At 61.7% G+C, this 15,558-nt stretch overlaps 11 protein-coding genes across 11 annotated transcripts; 6 read left to right on the forward strand and 5 right to left on the reverse strand.

Annotated features, from left to right (window-relative positions):
* Nucleotides 1–12: 12 nt before the first annotated feature.
* Nucleotides 13–260, forward strand: HETIRDRAFT_456218 (uncharacterized protein; the record flags this gene model as incomplete). The annotated part of the gene is made up of 2 exons (XM_009554848.1): nt 13–188; nt 242–260. The coding sequence occupies 2 exons, from the start codon at nt 13–15 to the stop codon at nt 258–260; spliced, it is 195 nt and encodes a 64-aa protein (XP_009553143.1).
* A 418-nt stretch (nt 261–678) lies between these two features.
* Nucleotides 679–956, reverse strand: HETIRDRAFT_456219 (uncharacterized protein; the record flags this gene model as incomplete). Its single annotated transcript, XM_009554849.1, has 2 exons — nt 679–861; nt 921–956. 2 exons carry the CDS (start codon nt 954–956, stop codon nt 679–681), a joined length of 219 nt encoding a protein of 72 aa, XP_009553144.1.
* A 357-nt stretch (nt 957–1,313) lies between these two features.
* On the reverse strand, nt 1,314–1,829 carry HETIRDRAFT_332353 (uncharacterized protein; the record flags this gene model as incomplete). The annotated part of the gene is made up of 1 exon (XM_009554850.1): nt 1,314–1,829. A coding segment is annotated over one exon (516 nt), but the record flags the coding sequence as incomplete, so codon positions are not given.
* A 597-nt stretch (nt 1,830–2,426) lies between these two features.
* Nucleotides 2,427–3,404, forward strand: HETIRDRAFT_332637 (uncharacterized protein; the record flags this gene model as incomplete). Its single annotated transcript, XM_009554851.1, has 2 exons — nt 2,427–2,867; nt 2,925–3,404. 2 exons carry the CDS (start codon nt 2,427–2,429, stop codon nt 3,402–3,404), a joined length of 921 nt encoding a protein of 306 aa, XP_009553146.1.
* Nucleotides 3,405–3,475: 71 nt separating this feature from the next.
* HETIRDRAFT_412654 (uncharacterized protein) lies at nt 3,476–4,679 on the reverse strand. The gene is made up of 2 exons (XM_009554852.1): nt 4,353–4,679; nt 3,476–4,274 (listed from the first exon to the last, which is right to left on the reverse strand). Exons 1-2 carry the CDS (start codon nt 4,621–4,623, stop codon nt 3,634–3,636), a joined length of 912 nt encoding a protein of 303 aa, XP_009553147.1. The 5' UTR covers nt 4,624–4,679; the 3' UTR covers nt 3,476–3,633.
* On the forward strand, nt 4,663–5,187 carry HETIRDRAFT_456223 (uncharacterized protein; the record flags this gene model as incomplete). The annotated part of the gene is made up of 1 exon (XM_009554853.1): nt 4,663–5,187. One exon carries the CDS (start codon nt 4,663–4,665, stop codon nt 5,185–5,187), a length of 525 nt encoding a protein of 174 aa, XP_009553148.1.
* Nucleotides 5,188–5,512: 325 nt separating this feature from the next.
* On the reverse strand, nt 5,513–7,669 carry HETIRDRAFT_456224 (uncharacterized protein; the record flags this gene model as incomplete). Its single annotated transcript, XM_009554854.1, has 9 exons — nt 5,513–5,623; nt 6,093–6,242; nt 6,330–6,367; nt 6,427–6,438; nt 6,509–7,023; nt 7,098–7,157; nt 7,214–7,220; nt 7,295–7,442; nt 7,505–7,669. The coding sequence occupies 9 exons, from the start codon at nt 7,667–7,669 to the stop codon at nt 5,513–5,515; spliced, it is 1,206 nt and encodes a 401-aa protein (XP_009553149.1).
* Nucleotides 7,614–9,309, forward strand: HETIRDRAFT_461401 (uncharacterized protein; the record flags this gene model as incomplete). The annotated part of the gene is made up of 4 exons (XM_009554855.1): nt 7,614–8,537; nt 8,597–8,995; nt 9,052–9,207; nt 9,275–9,309. Exons 1-4 carry the CDS (start codon nt 7,844–7,846, stop codon nt 9,307–9,309), a joined length of 1,284 nt encoding a protein of 427 aa, XP_009553150.1. The 5' UTR covers nt 7,614–7,843.
* A 661-nt stretch (nt 9,310–9,970) lies between these two features.
* Nucleotides 9,971–10,745, reverse strand: HETIRDRAFT_456226 (uncharacterized protein; the record flags this gene model as incomplete). The annotated part of the gene is made up of 3 exons (XM_009554856.1): nt 9,971–10,078; nt 10,155–10,372; nt 10,454–10,745. The coding sequence occupies 3 exons, from the start codon at nt 10,743–10,745 to the stop codon at nt 9,971–9,973; spliced, it is 618 nt and encodes a 205-aa protein (XP_009553151.1).
* Nucleotides 10,746–11,025: 280 nt separating this feature from the next.
* Nucleotides 11,026–11,383, forward strand: HETIRDRAFT_423332 (uncharacterized protein; the record flags this gene model as incomplete). Its single annotated transcript, XM_009554857.1, has 2 exons — nt 11,026–11,198; nt 11,257–11,383. The coding sequence occupies 2 exons, from the start codon at nt 11,026–11,028 to the stop codon at nt 11,381–11,383; spliced, it is 300 nt and encodes a 99-aa protein (XP_009553152.1).
* Nucleotides 11,384–12,423: 1,040 nt separating this feature from the next.
* Nucleotides 12,424–13,822, forward strand: HETIRDRAFT_482427 (uncharacterized protein; the record flags this gene model as incomplete). Its single annotated transcript, XM_009554858.1, has 4 exons — nt 12,424–12,619; nt 12,712–12,717; nt 12,773–13,636; nt 13,693–13,822. 3 exons carry the CDS (start codon nt 12,424–12,426, stop codon nt 13,621–13,623), a joined length of 1,053 nt encoding a protein of 350 aa, XP_009553153.1. The 3' UTR covers nt 13,624–13,636; nt 13,693–13,822.
* Between the last annotated feature and the right edge of the window lie 1,736 nt (nt 13,823–15,558).

Below are 15,558 nucleotides of genomic sequence, written 5' to 3' on the forward strand. Positions count from 1 at the left end.
AACCGCCCCCCAATGACGCTCGCGACCCCCTCCTCGCGCGCGAAATGCAAATATGCTACAGCGGGTATGAAATCGCACCTCGCTAGCCCGCCCACTCCACCTCCCTCCAATTTCAGCTCGGGCCCACTACTCGCGATAGCAGCACACCAAATGTCGTCTGCGATCCGCGCCTCGGACGCGTTTCACGCGTATGTCGTCTTATGCAGAAAACATTACATATTCACGCAGGACGCCGCCCAAGCCTGAACATGGACCGCTGATCATGGTTGGATTCGAGTCCGGAAGATACGTTTTGCCTGGGATGACGGAGGGAGTATCTTGTGAAGTGCTGAGGAGCGCAAGCAGCCCAACTCCGCTTTGTCGCCTGGGACCACCTACTGAACAGAAAGATGGAACCAGTAGTCAAGTCAAATTTTCACCTCAAGGAGAGCACAGTGTGTAATCTGAAAAACAGGGCTATGACTTTCTCGCGTGATCCGCACCCAAGAGACGAATTGTTTTCCAGGCTGGAGCAGCCTATGGAGGCACAATGACATACGAAACCCATGCGGAACTCGACCAGGCTCGACCTTAGCAGGCCGCTGAAATGCAGAAGGCCAAATACGTATCAGGATTGCGAACCCCATCTCGCGTCCTTTCGCGGCCTCCTGCAGCTTCCCGATGGTGAGATGGACAAAATTAAGAAGGCGCACGCTTCTGGTCCCTGTAGCTGATAGAGAAAGACAAATGATACTCAGACGAAGTGCTCATCATGAACGTGCGCGCGGGCGTAGGGCGGGGGTGCGATGCCCAGAATTTCATGATTAGCTGATGTCCGCGCTGTGCTGTGAACGTCGGCCCGCCGCGTCTCCGTGAGGAAGTCTTGGATGATGGTGGATGAGCAGTGCAGCTTTGCAGACTCAGGCTCGCTAAGCGCTTACCATAAGCGCATGGACAGGCGTCGGCCCACGGGACATGTCGGAGTAGGTCGGAGTTCCTTTGCCCGGGCAGTCGTGGTCTAGCGCTTGCTCGTGCGCCGCCACCGACGCGTCGCGTACGCGGTGGGATGCAAAAGATTATCACCGTACGCGCCGTCCGAAGTATTCAACCAAGGCGATCTTCGACTTTTCTGCTATAGTCAGTGAACTACCGCTGCCAGAATCTGCACGAGCATGCGGGTGGGCAAGCAAACACAACCACGAGGCGGCGCGTATGCCTCTACCACTCGCTTGCCAACCATCTATCAGGGCGAGTCGTTCGTCTGTCTGTCTCAGGATGCTCGCGTTGTCCAGACACATCCTGACATTCTAAGCACCAACGTGGACTACGACTCGTTACAGCGCTACTCGCTCGCCCCCCTCCGTCGTCTTGTTCATCACCGGCGACGACTCCTTCAACCGGGCCGCCATTTCTGGCGTCCACGTACTGTGCCTCTCCTCCGTCCAGCTCTCCACCTGCTTCCAATCGCGGCACGTATGCGCGACGCCCTCGCCCGGAATGACGCCCTTGCCCCCCTGCGTCCGCGGCTCGAGCGTCGTGTCCGCCGCGCACAGAATGTGCTGCCTGATGTAGTGGAAGCAATGCTCCGTGTGGTCCGAGCCGTCGTCCCCGACCACGATGATGGTGCGGATGTGGTTCAAGCAGTGCAGCTCGTGCCACATGGAGACGCTGAGGGGGAGGTACGTCTGCCCGAGGTAGACGTACCCGCCCGCGGGCGGGCGGATGGCGTTCCACTCGGCCCAGGCTTGTATGCCGGAGAACGCGAAGTGCTCGGGGTCGTCGCGGAAGGCCATGTTGACGGTGCGGAGGTTTCCGATGGGGAGCTCGCGTGGGTGGTCGTGGCCGAGGTACGCTGAGGAAGGGTACGTGAGCTCGAACGAACGGGGAGGCAATTTCTGCGTCGAAAAGGTCACTCACTGTAGGATTTCATCGGATACAGGGCATGGAGCTGGTAGAGGACGGCGACGAGGTTGACTAGGAGGGAGAGGCCAAAGACGGCCGCGAGCGGCGAGAGCGCAGTGAGCGTGGACAGCGCGCGGAATATCATGGGTGATTATGGTCGTCTCGAGAGAGGCCCTGCGATGTGCGTGCGGACCTGGGGGGCCACCCAGCGTTGTATGTCTGCCGCCCCAGCATCCCTTCCGTGGGCGTCACGCGTCTCTCGCCGCACAGCCGGACCCCCGATCTCAAATTTACCGTCGAGGCGTGAAACGCTATGTACCGTGAAGGGATCCGCCAGGGCTTGCCCCATTTGTCAGATCCGTATCGGGCGCGTAGACGCGCACCCGTGGCTCCGCAATTGCAATCCGCTCACCCTCGCGTCGCGTCGCGACTGCTCGATTGATATCCAAGAAATCCAACGGCCGCCGTGTCCTCACGCCTTGAATTTCGTCTGGTCTCCCCGACAGTAAGACGTGCCCCGCTCGCCCCCTCCCCCCCACCACACCATGTTCTCCTTCTTCCGCACCCTCAACGTCCCCCGCGCAGAGTACGTCTCCCTCGCGCGCGCCGGCGAGGGCGACTCTGGCGAGGACGACGCGCTCCTCTCGACCCCGCGCTCCGCGTCCCCAGGGATCCACAAGCGCTTCCCCACCTACCACGTCCCCGGCCTCGGCCTCAAGTCGTACATCCTCATCGGCCTCCTCGCGTCCCTCCTCATGCTCAACGTCTCCCTCCTCCCCTTCACCCTCTCCCGCGCCGCAGTGTCCGAGGCCGCCCTCCGCCGCCTCCCGTACCCCGACCAGCGCCTCGGCCTCGAGCGCGCCGCAAAGGCGATGCCGCGCCCCAAGGCGTACGCGTACCAGTGGCCAGACAAGATCGCGCGCCTCAGCCAGAAGCTCAAGCACTCCGTCTACGGCGCAGGCTCCCAGGTCACGATCACCGTCGAGGTAAACCGCACACTCACACGCCGTCCACACACGTCCGCGCGCTGACCGACGCCGCAGGACACGACGCTCATGCGCTTCCCGGTCCCCGAAACCGGGTCTGACAGGTGCGCCATCATGTGGACCCCGCCGCCCCCGCTCGGCGTGCGCAAGCAGGACCTCACGACCAAAGGCGACGTCACCGAGATCGAGGTCTGGTCCGTGATCGCGCCGCACGGCGCCGCGCCCAGCGCGGGCATGGCCTCGGTCGACGACATGGACTGGGACGCGCTCTCCTGGGCGACGCGCCCCGTGCGCGGAGAACTCCTGGGCACGCTCGACCTCACCGCGCGGCCCAACGCGACGACGGTCGAGTTCGCGTGCCCGATGCCCGCGATGCACGGCCACGGCGGCGGGGGCGGGCCTGCGCGCTTGACGGTCGAGCTGCGGTGCCTGCGCGTCGCGTGCTACGTCGAGTTCATGCAGGTGCCGTTCTTCCCGAAGATGGGTGAGTGTTGTGTTGGTGTTCTGGTTTCGGGCGTGGGTGCGGTGCGGTGCTGATTGTGGGTGTGGCAGGCTTCGAGCTCGTGCGGAGGCAGTGATGGGCTAGTATATACAGAGGAGGAATCTATGTCGATGAATGGAATGAATCGTGGTTGACCGCGCATGCGTGAAGTCGTTCGCAAGCGACCCCCAGACTGCAGCCTGAGATATCCTTCGCGTATAGTTTACTCCAGAGGAGCTTCACTTGACTTGTTATTCAATACACTGGCTACCGACGCCTCGCCTCTCACGCGTGCACGAACTCTGCGCACCACACGTCCATCGCCTCCACCTTCTTCGGGCCCCCGACCACGTCCGCCGCCGCCCGCACCGCCTCCCGCAGCGCAACCACCACCGCGCGCTCCCCCTCGTCCTTCACGAACTCCTCGATGCCCCTCTCAAACCCCCCACCCAGCACCGCCTGCACCTCCCACTGCCCGTCCAGCGTGCCCTCCGCAGGGCGGAACCGGCCCTCGCTCACGACCGTCCACGCGCCGCCCTCCGGCGCCGCCGCAGCGCGCACGATGCTCGCGGGCGCGAACGCGGTGCGCACGTTGGACTCGGACGCGGGGTTGCGGTGCTCGAGCGCGGCCTGCGCGAGCGCCGCGAGGACGTGCGCGTGCGCGGCGGGGCGCGCGGCGCTCAAGCTCCACTCTGCGACGCAGAGGCGCGTCGCGTGCGGCGCGAGGGCGGCGAGGAGCGCTGAGAGCACGCGTGGGGACGCGAAGTACCACGTGCAGAGGGACAGCACGGCGACGTCGAAGGGCGGCGCGTCGGGCGCGCGGGCTGCGAGGAAGGCGAGCGGGTCGGCGTGGGCCCAGGTGATGCGCGGGCCGAGGGGGCCGGCGGAGAGGTGCGCCTGCGCTTGGCCGAGCGTGAACGGGGCGCCTGCGGCGAGCGAGCGGACAGACGACGATCAGCTATCGGCGATGGGCGATCGCGAGCGATCAGCGGTGCGGGGCGCACCGTAGTCGAGGGCGCCGGGGTCGACGCCCGTAACGTGGCCGGCCTCGCCGACGAGCTCTGCGAGCACGGCGGTGGTGTCGCCCTGGCCGCAGCCGATCTCGAGGACGCGGGCGCCGGCGGGGATGACCCAGTGTGCGATTATGGCGGCGCGGTGGGCGGTGGACTGGAGCTGGACCTTGAAGTACTTGGGCTCGTGGAGGCAGAGGCCTGCGACGGCGTCGGGGGAGAAGGGCGCGGGGAGGGTCGGGGGGTCGGTGGCGATGGCGGACATTGTGCTGATAGGCGGGGCTGATGCAGTGGTGAGCGATCGATGGCGGAGGCTCAGACGATGGTGGCGCCTGTGCGAGTAAGCGCGCTGGAGGCTATGCGAGTAGAGCGGTCACGAGGCCGTCGGGGCGCGCGGTACAGCTTGCATTGGAGCGCGCATCATCGCATCACACGCACGATGCTCCCCTGTCAGTGCGTGCTTACCACATCGCCCGTCCACGGCGCAGACCATCGCTGGTCGGCCTGCCCCCACTCCGCCTCCACGCTCCTCACGCATGACCAACCGGAGGGAGACGACGGAGCTATCGGCACCAATATCCGCTATCTGCCCTCGGTGCCCGGGACCCCGGCTCAGCTTCATTTCGAGGCCCTGATGAGATCGCCAGCCAGCAGCGACGCCGATCCGATCCCGTCCGATCCGCGGGTCTCGCCGCCTGTTTCCCCGCACGCCGTTGGTCACAGACGAAGCTTAAGCGCCCCGCCTCGGATCGGGGGCGCCTCGCGCGATAAGCAAACTGAAATAGCCAGGAATAGCGGTGGAATAACCTCTCAATTTGATTTGATTTGATTCGATTTGATTCGATTTGATTCGTGGCGTCGTTTCGGCTTCGGCTTCGACGCCGCCTCGCTCCTGATTTCGAGCTCCGACTTCTCGCTCCTGGCAGCTCCTGGCCCTCGCGCGCGCCAATAAGTAACAACCCTGATCATAGCCGACGCTAAGCAGCCCGTAAGTACCTGAGTCCGAGCGACGCCTCGAGCGTGGCTGTGCGAGTAAAGCATAGCGATAGCAGTAAGTAGCCCCGACGCTTCCCCGCCCCGCGTCGGCGGTGCTGAGATAAACACTCCAAACCACCCGTCTCTCCCCGCCCGGCCCCGACCAGACCTACCCAGACCTACTCAGACCTGAGCGCCTCCGCGTCCGTGTCCGCGTCGCGATCCGCGGGCGTCGGATACGCGTATGGCGGATACTCGTAGCAGAACGGCGGCGCGGCGTGGTCGAATGTCTGCCCCCGCGAGAACGCGATGACGCGATGACGCGACGGAGCGACGAGACCAGATCAGGCGCGACGATGCCAAAAAGCGCCGAAAACAAAACAAAAACAGATCGGACAAAAAAACAAAAAAACAAAAAAATCAGCGATCGGCGGGAAATGGAAAGGAGGCGAGATCAAAGAGACGAAACGCAAGCGATAAAGGTGATGTCAAATCCGGAGGAATTTGATGAGGAGTTGAGGGGAGGTGGAAAGCAAATCGTGATGCGCGAGATCAGACGTCGTGGCTCCGCTCCCGATCCAATCAACAACCCCGCCCCGCCCCGCCCCGCCCGACACCACCACCTCGACACATCGGCCGCGCGACCACACCCCAAAGCCCAACCCAAAGACAAACTCCAAAGACCAAAACCAAAACCATTGCGAAAAACGATGACAAAACCAAAAAAAGAAAAAAAAAAAACATCGCGCGCGCACGCACCTCGTACACCGGCACGCCGACCGACAGCCGGTCGAACGCGAGCACGTGCTGCGCGCTCGCGGCCGCGTCGTACCGCGGGTCGGACGCGTTGTGCGTGTGCAGCGGCACGCCGGAGAACGCGCGCGCGTTGGCGGGGTGTGCGGCTTGCCACTGCGATGCGATGCGCGGTGAGCGGTGAGCGTGTTGAATGATGCGAAGAGGGAGGAGAGGGGAGAGGGGGGGGAAGGGGGGACGTACGGTGGACCAGAGGCGGTCGAGCTGCGTGTGGTGGAGCCCTGTAAAGCAGCCGTCAGCGCGCGTGCGCGCATGTATACTCAGAGAGCCGTGCACGCACAAAAAACCGGATCTGCAGAAACAAAGAACAAAGCGCGTGAGCCCTCCACACACACACGCGCGCGCGCGCGCGAACGACGCACCGTTCGACGAATACGAGCCCGTGCACTGCGGCTCGGGCACGACGGCGGGACACTCCGCGTCCATGTCCCCGCCGACGAACTCGTGCACGCGGTTGTGCGCCTGCGTCATGCGGTACTGGAACCGGAAGAAGTCGCCCGGCGCCGAATCGCGCAGCGCCGCCGCGACGCGCGTGGGCGTCAGCGTCGTGTTGATCGGCATCTCCAGCGCGCGCCTCTCCAGCTCACGCGCACGCGGGCGCGGGGACGGCGGGGCGGCGGGGTCGGTGGCGGGGGCGGGGGCGGGGGCGGGGTCGTTCTCGGCCTCGGGGAAGAGCGAGAGGTTGCGTCGGAGGCCATGCGGGACGGGGTACGACAGCGCGAAGCCGGACGCGGGTGCCGCGAGCGCGCCGTCGCGCACGAGGCAGTCGGTCGTCGCGTCTGTGCAGTCGCCGGTGGTGCCGAGTCCGCGGGTCGGGTGCGCGGAGAAGATCGGGGAGGCGGCGAGCGCGGCGACGTCGAGGGTCCAGTCCCAGTAGCTGGTGTCGGGGCGCGCGTGAGTGCGTTGGGGTGGAAAAAGGGGCGAGGGGGGGAAGGGAGAGGGGGCACGTACGGCGTGGGCCCGGTGTAGCCGCATTTCTCGCGGAGGGAGGTGTCGAAGAGGTGTACGAACCTGGAGGAGGACTATGAGCGGATCGGGGCGACTGCGCTCGATGTCGCCAGACTCACCAACGATCTGCGCGTGCGCACGCGGAGGGGGGGGATCAGCAAATAAACAAAGACGGTACGAGATACGGCGGGGAGACGCACGCCACGGCAGAAAATAGGCGTTCTGGTGGGCCGAGTGGTCGAGCGCGTTGTGGGTGAAGGCAAAGTCATCGTAGAGGGAGTGGGCGCCGGGGAGGCGCTCGCCCTGGGCGGTGAATGAGAGGCGCTGGTGGCGGATCGACGCGAGGCACTGAGGCGAGTGAACGAGGACGTTAGTTATTAGCATGTCAGGATGTCAGGAGGGGAGCGGACCTTGACGCCCGCGAGCCAGGCTTCCTGGTGCTCGGGGGCGAGGGTGCGCCATTCCTGGCGCAGGGCGAGTTTGCGGCACTTTGGTGCGGCGGACGCGGCGGCGGCGGCGGAGACGTGGGCGATGGCGACGAGGACGACGGCGAGGAGAAACGCGGGCGTGCGCATGGTGGAGGGACGGGCGAGGAGCAGGAGCAGGAGGGCCAGGGAATGATGGGGCAATAAAACGGGGCCAGGTGGTCGGAGAGCGCTGGTGAGACGGAGCCGTGCCTCCGTCAGCCCCGGGGTGCATAAGTATCGAGGCCTAGCGCGGGCGGCTAGTAAGCAGCCAGCAGCACGACCATGCCCCGCCTCACTCGCGTCCTCGCCTGGGCCCTCGCCCTCACCGCCTGTGCCTCCCTCTGGACCCTCGCCCGCCGTCTGTCCGACTCCCCGCTCACCCTCGCCATCACCCTCCCCGACGGCGTGCACGTCCACATCGACGGCGCCCGCGCGCCCAGTGTGCACGCACAGCACCCGCACGACCCAGCACCCCAGGGCAGCCCCGCCGCGGCGGCGCTCCCGCCCCTGCGCGAGCCGTACCAGTCGATCCTGACGACGATCACGGCGCTCGAGCACTACGGCGAACACACGACGAGCGTCCTCGCGCGTAAGCACGCGCGGTTCGCGCGGCTGCCGGCGGCGCATGCGCCGTACGCGGCGGCGATCGACTACGCGGGGCAGTTCGCGCGCGCGGACGCGCTGGTGCCGGTGAACGCGGCGGTGCTGAGCGCGATCGCGGGCACGGCGCGGGCGGCGTACGGGTTCGAGGCGGACGAGGTGACGGTGCGGGTGCGGAACGAGATCGTGGGGGACTTGGTGGGCCACCTGGTGAGGGACTGGAGCGCGGAGGGCAGGGAGGAGCGCGAGCGCGTGATCCGGCCCATTGTGGACGCCCTCCGCAGCGCGCTCCCGAAGAACGGCCAGGACCAGTTCCGCATCCTCGTCCCCGGCGCAGGTCTCGGCCGCCTCGCACACGAGATCGCACTCGAGCCAGGTTCGTCGCTCTCACTCGCTCGCTCACTCACGCTCACACTCGCACTCGCACTCACGCAGACTTCCACGTCGATGCCTCCGAGCTCGACTACGGCTCCGTCCTCGCCTACCGCTACCTCGCCAACACAACACACACACCCGCCCCGCTCGCGCACACCTTCCACCCCTTCCTCACAGACTGGTCCTTCCAGTCCAACGCCGCCGACCGCTTCCTCCCCGTCCGCTTCCCCGACGCCCTCCCGAACCCCACCCCCGCCGACCCCCCGCGCGTGCGCATGATCGACGGCGACTTCCTCGAGCTCGCAAAGGCCGTCCAGCGCGACCGCGAGCGCGGCGAGGACACGCGCTACGACGCCGTCGCCACCCTCTTCTTCATCGACGTCGCGGAGAACGAGGTCGAGTTCCTCCAGGCCATACACTCCGTCCTCAAGCCCGGCGGGCTCTGGGTCAACCTCGGCCGTCCGTGCTTCCCGCCTCTGTCTCGTTGCGTATAACCTCACTCACCCTCCCTCTAGCATTCAAGTGGGGCACCCACTCCCAGCTCCAGCTCTCTGCAGAGGAGGTCCTCCACCTCGCAGACATGGTCGGCTTCGCCGTCGACCCCACCTCGCGCCGCGCCATCGATGCCGTGTACGCCCACCAGCCCGGCTCGCTCCTCAAGTTCACCTATGGTGCGTGCTCGCCCCCTCCTTTTTCCCTTCTTCGTGCGCGCTGACGCCGCGCGTGTCCGCCACCCAGTGACCCAGTTCTGGACCGCCAGAAAGCGCGACTGAGATGAATCACAACAAGCCTCCGCGGGAGGCCGGGCGGCGCCACGCAGGACTCGCAACGCCCAAACGCGCCATGTGCGCATGTCTCTGACGAAAACCGACGCACGGACGCTCCCGACACGAATAATGCAGTGGCGAACAGAGCGCGAGGATACACACGCACATAATTGCAGGTACCTACATAGCACCGCGCCCCGTAATATCTATCGTCTTCTGCGAGACGTGCCAGCCGAGACGCGCCCTCCTGTGAAGGCCGTGTGAAAAGTCACGTTTGTGTTACCAAGCAGCCGTCGAGCCCAACTCGGCATGAGTCGACAACGCGCGCGCACGCACCGGAGACGGCGTTTGCGACGTGTTGATCCCAGACGCATTCCATGAACGCACGATTGACTCGAGCTCAATGCCCACTGCCTCGCATCGAGGACCTCGCCGCCATCGGCGTGCGCGCTCTTGCTCGTCCTACACTCGTCGTCTGTCCGCCATGAAAATCGTCGCCATGGACATGCGAACGCTGTCTCACTGGAGAACGCGATAGAACACGATGCATGCCCAATTCCGTTCTCGAATACAAGCCGCGTCGAATATACTACACTGCGACGACCTACGAGCATCACCGCTTCACACAGACACAGACACGGACACGCCCCACGGTCGCTGCTACAGCCTACAGGTACTCCTCAGGCATCGGGACGAGCGTCTCGTTGTTCCGCGCACACATCGCGGGGTAATCCTGCGCGAGATCGACGACGTCGACGAGCATCACGTCCGAGCACTACAATCCACAATCCACAACCACAGTCAGCCGCGTCTAGCCCGCGCCGAACAGGCGATGAGGGAACTGCACGCACGTGGAACGCCGTCGCGTTCGTCGCGGGGTCGCGCGCCGAGAAGAGGAAGACGCCATACTCGGGCGCGGTGCCGGACTGCGCGGCGGGCACCGTCGGCGTCGGCATCTGCACGTCGAAGCAGAGCTGCCCCGAGGGCGCGATCGGCACGTCCGCCGCGATCGCGTACGGGAAGTCCTCGCGCTTGCGCGGGACGCGCGCGCGCGTGTAGTGCACGCTCACTGCGGCCGGGGGTCAGCACGCGCGAACAGAGAGACAGACGGCGATGCGAGGGGGGGGAGGGGGGGTGCATGTGCGCGCACCGAGGTCGCCTGCGTTGCCGGAGAAAGAGAGGAAGGTGCGCTTGTAGCCCGAGAACGGCTGCGGGTTGTGCACCCACTCGCCGCAGAAGGGGTAGAACGCCTCGAGCCCGGTGCGGCTGGGCACGGACCGCTTGCGCGTCGCCCACGGGAAGTGCACGCTGAAGGACGCGCGGGCGGGCTGCGTGCTGGCGTCGGGGCTGGGCCCGCCGTGCGCGTGGCCGTGGCTGGTGGCGCGCCCGACGAGGGTGAGGGGTGATGCGAGCAGGAGCAGGGCGAGGGCGAGGGCGTGCATGGCTCAGGTAGGATGGGCGGGTGGGTGGGTGGGGCAGTCGGCGAGTCTGAGGAGGGAAGGTTGACCTGGAGGGCTTGAGAGGCTGATGGTGACTGGGCCGGTACGTGCGGGTGACGATGTTAACCTTAGTGCACTGCCTTCAAGGCGTAGGGTTTTCCTGGGAAAGACTTTGATATATCGTGCAGTAATAGATAAACATGTTTCCATGGGTTTTACCGGTGACATCTGTAGATTCAAACATTTACTGCTTACAAATGTCACTGGTAAAACTCGTGGAAACATGTTTATCTATCTATTACTACATGATTCATCAAGGCCTTTCCCAGGAAAACCCCATGCCTTGCAGGCAGTGATGATCGCGCCGTATGACATCCGCTCGTTTGTTAGAGTCCACCGCTCGACACATGACACTGGAATCGGGAGCAGCCTGATCGGGAAAGGGACGCCCGTGAGGTGAGTTGCGAATACTTGCGTTTTCTTTTCATTTTGTCTCAGTTTCTCTTTTTCAAAGAGGAGGCCGCAAGACAAACGCAAAAGCGGTTATTTCAGCGAACAGCAAATTCTTACATACCTCGCCGCCCTCTTCAGTGCCTCTTCGAGCATGTCTGGTGTGGGCGCAACAATCGGTTGGCCCCTAGTAGTTTGCGTTTGCGTTGTGAAATTCGACGATCGAGCCAATGGGTCTCGTCAGGTCTCGTCGCTCGTCGCGCAAACACGACTCTGCATGACTGCTTTGATGAATCCAAAACCTTCCCTCGTTGCCCTATTCCCACCAGGATCCGCATTGGTATTGCTGACGCCCCGACGGAGTCGAAGATACTGGGTCGAAATCGACTTGGTACATGACCGACGACAAATCTCCTGCAGTCCCCTGCACTACTGACGAGTTAAGGTGTGGATTTGGATAACCTTTATGAAATATCACGGACTTAGTGAGTCTAAGAGACTAAATAATAACGTATAGAACCCTGACCTATAACATATGCCTTTTCGCCTCAAATCCGATGCGGATATGCTCGATTGTCGTGATACTGAGCCCCCCGTGTTTCAAGGAAATCACCATCCTCGTCGGGCGAACAAGTGGACATAGGCGGACATTGGCTCCGTCGGATCTGTTCATCGGGATGATCGGCGGTCACCACGCGAGGTGTGGTCGACGTTGCCACATGCACGGCGTCAGTACGGCGTCCCGTTTCTGTCTGCGGTGAGCACGGATACGTGAGTGGCAGCCGCTCAGGATTTGATCCCTCGATGGTACCTTGGGGGTCCGAACACCATGGACTTCGTATTTAATTTCAGGATGACGCGTATGTATGATCAAATGTCCTTCACGAGGCTTCGCACGCTTGACGACCGTCCCGCTCCAGCCCGCTCCGACAGGGCGAAGGTGGACAAATAGGATGCAATGCATGGTCGATCCTGGCCGATCTACCGCGCCCGCATCTCGCGTGGCCCGTGCGGTTGGCGCGGGGATTTCAACCACCTCCTCCAGCTCCCCAAAGCCTGTGAGATCTCGCCGAGAGATGCGATAGGCCACCATTGGATTCGCTGGGGCTTCCGAGAGGCCGTCGGAGTGTTTTGAAACGTGAAGGCATGATGTGCCCATCACATGAAGCTGCCCCGCTGGGACTAGGACTTACAAGTTGAGACTTGCGCGACTCAGGAGACAGTAGAGGTGATGCGACGCAGGTATATAAGGAGTGCAGACGAGGCTGAGAGAAAGCATCGTCCCATTCCCGAACGACACGAGTTGACCTCTCAACTAAAGCCTCATCCTCCACTTCGTCTGTTTCATATCCATCCTCGTCTCTTCACAATGCAGTTCCGCGCCTTCGTCATGCTCTCTGCCTTCTTCATGGTTGCGCACTCCCGAGGTAAGCTTCATGCCGCTTCAATGCTCGGACAGTGCGCTGACCAGATCACTTGTTGCGGACGCCCTTGACGGCCATTGTGATCTTGCCACTAGTCATCGGTAAGCCGAATTCCTTGTGCCCGTGCAGAAGAAAGACACTGACCGCTCTCTGTAGCTCGTGGATACGACAACGCCGCCTACCTGTCCAAGCGCGTCCCCCACCAGTACGGCATCGAGGACTCTGAGGAGCTCTCCAAGCGTGTCCCCCACCAGTACGGCATCGAGGACTCTGAGGAGCTCTCCAAGCGTGTCCCCCACCAGTACGGCATCGAGGACTCTGAGGAGCTCTCCAAGCGTGTCCCCCACCAGTACGGCATCGAGGACTCCGAGGAGCTCTCCAAGCGTGTCCCCCACCAGTACGGCATCGAGGACTCTGAGGAGCTCTCCAAGCGTGTCCCCCACCAGTACGGCATCGAGGACTCCGAGGAGCTCTCCAAGCGTGTCCCCCACCAGTACGGCATTGAAGACTCTGAGGAGCTCTCCAAGCGCGTCCCCCACCAGTACGGCATCGAGGACTCTGAGGAGCTCTCCAAGCGCGTCCCCCACCAGTACGGCATCGAGGACTCTGAGGAGCTCTCCAAGCGCGTCCCCCACCAGTACGGCATTGAAGACTCTGAGGAGCTCTCCAAGCGTGTCCCCCACCAGTACGGCATTGAAGACTCTGAGGAGCTCTCCAAGCGCGTCCCCCACCAGTACGGCATTGAAGACTCTGAGGAGCTCTCCAAGCGCGTCCCCCACCAGTACGGCATTGAAGACTCTGAGGAGCTCTCCAAGCGTGTCCCCCACCAGTACGGCATTGAAGACTCTGAGGAGCTCTCCAAGCGCGTCCCCCACCAGTACGGCATTGAAGACTCCGAGGAGCTCTCCAAGCGCGTCCCCCACCAGTACGGCATTGAAGACTCCGAGGAGCTCTCCAAGCGCGTCCCCCACCAGTACGGCATCGAGGACTCTGAGGAGCTTGCTTAAGAGTTTCTACGAGGTATGTCTTCATTCACCACCGCGCTTTCTCTTTTCTGAGATTTTTGCCCTGTCCAGTTGTGTGCGTCACGGCAGTCGCAGCCGCAGACAAACTTCATCGCGCTGCGGTTGACTCTATGCATTCCATGATCACGTCTCTGTTTTACGATATCTCTTTTCCAATCTAAATCTCTCTTATGAATCTCTCATCGTGTTCTGGGTCATTGAGTCAGTGTGCGCGAGCGGTCTGTCATAAGTGTCGAACATACAGCGTCGTTCTTTGGCCTCTGGTTCTAGCGGAGCCGCCAACATTCATGGCATCGTCTTCAGGCGTCCACTCTTTCAGATACGCCATCGTGAGTTAGCTCTTCTAGTTTCGAGGCTCGCGGCGCGACTGGTTTCTTGATTGAGTTTTCATTATCCGTCCGGTCCTTGTGAAAGTCAACCCTGCTCGAAGAATAAGGTGAAAGCTGGTCTTCCGCGTGGGTGCGTCCTTTCTTTCCGACCTGTCCTTGCTATCTATTCTGTCCCGATGCCTTCCCAAAGGCCTGACGAGTCCTTACATAACCTTACGCCGTCTCCTTCACATGGTGACGATGATCGATTGTCACTGAACGCGGTAAGCGCGAACTAAATACATTGCGATCGTGTGTTTGAAACGACGTGTCGCATCATGTCGTGCGCAGTCCGAGCATCTACAACAAAGCTCACAATCTGCTGAGATGTGTGATAATATATATGTCCGTGTCCATAGACGACATCTATATAAGCTCATGCCAATAGCCTCCTTTTTGGACAGGCTCTGAGTTAGCATGCGTATCTCCTTCCGCTCTCTCTACTGTGCGGACGATGTACTGATTAACGTGCTCATGAAATTTCATTGCTGGTTGATTGCTGGTACATCCTGCTCCAGTGAACTTGTCAGAGTCAGAGCAAAAACGCATACAGTCAGGCTCATAGGTTGAATCGGAGGTGAGTAGGGCCGTCGCATGACACGACTTTTATGGTCTGGGTATATGTAACACTGACTGCGGATTCAGAGAAGTCAATCGAAGTGTGTCTGTCGGCGTGCTGCATGGATTTGTGACTGAAAGCAGTTTGAAAGCGTACGAGTACAAGACATGGACGAGTTTCGAGGAAGTCCAAAAGATAGGCGCGCGCGTGGCTCCCATGTGCCTACGTTGCCCGCCCGAAGTTGGACAGTCGATCTTCATGATCGTTACCATACCATGTCTCACAGACATCGCACAATCTCTTCGTTACCTCGCGAAATCCTGATCAAAATCCTGTATTCTCTCGATACTCATAATCTCATTCGATACAAACAAGCGAGCATTGTGACATCTTCTCCCGTCAGCCTGGCATCTTTGCGACCATCCTTCCAGGTGCGATTGACATGTCCTCGTCACCAAGGTACGCGACCTTCAGTACGAATTTGAACTGGAAATGAGCCGTTTGGACGAACACTTGCTTCCGAACACTGTCAACCTTTTGGATCGACCCCGATTCCTCAGGGAATACCAACATGCCTGGAAGACGCTGAAATGGACGATCCACAAATCTATACCCGGATCCAACCCTGTTGACTGGGCCAGGCCTATCACCTTTTGTCACGGTGTTCTTGCATACTTGAGCCATCATTGCGCACCATCCGCCTCACGCGATTTCCTTCACCTCTTCTTGGTATCGAAGGCGCAGAGTGGGACGTTGATTAGTATCTCCTGAACATTTGATTGGTTATCAAATTGATCCTTCTCAAGACTTGCTCGTTACAGTATCTCTGGATACGTGGTAAGTACACTTATATGCTGCTAGTCTTCGTTAACGATATGTTCTCGCAACTTGTTAGTCCGGATGATCAGAGCCATTCGTCATGTCGAGTATGTCTACTCTCGATGAACGGTGGCAACCATTCCTCAGGGACCTCCGAATTCAGCTGCGTCG

This window comes from Heterobasidion irregulare (genome assembly GCF_000320585.1).
Source record: "Heterobasidion irregulare TC 32-1 unplaced genomic scaffold scaffold_14, whole genome shotgun sequence".
In the NCBI taxonomy this organism is placed as follows: domain Eukaryota; kingdom Fungi; phylum Basidiomycota; class Agaricomycetes; order Russulales; family Bondarzewiaceae; genus Heterobasidion; species Heterobasidion irregulare.

What these genes read in the sequence shown, in the direction of transcription:
- HETIRDRAFT_412654 (XM_009554852.1), bottom strand. Translation starts at nt 4,623, where the DNA reads ATGTCCGCCATCGCCACCGACCCCCCGACCCTCCCCGCGCCCTTCTCC. An exon ending in CCCCGGCGCCCTCGACTACG is followed by an intron (nt 4,275 to 4,352) that starts GTGCGCCCCGCA and finishes CGCTCGCCGCAG; the next exon opens with GCGCCCCGTTCACGCTCGGC.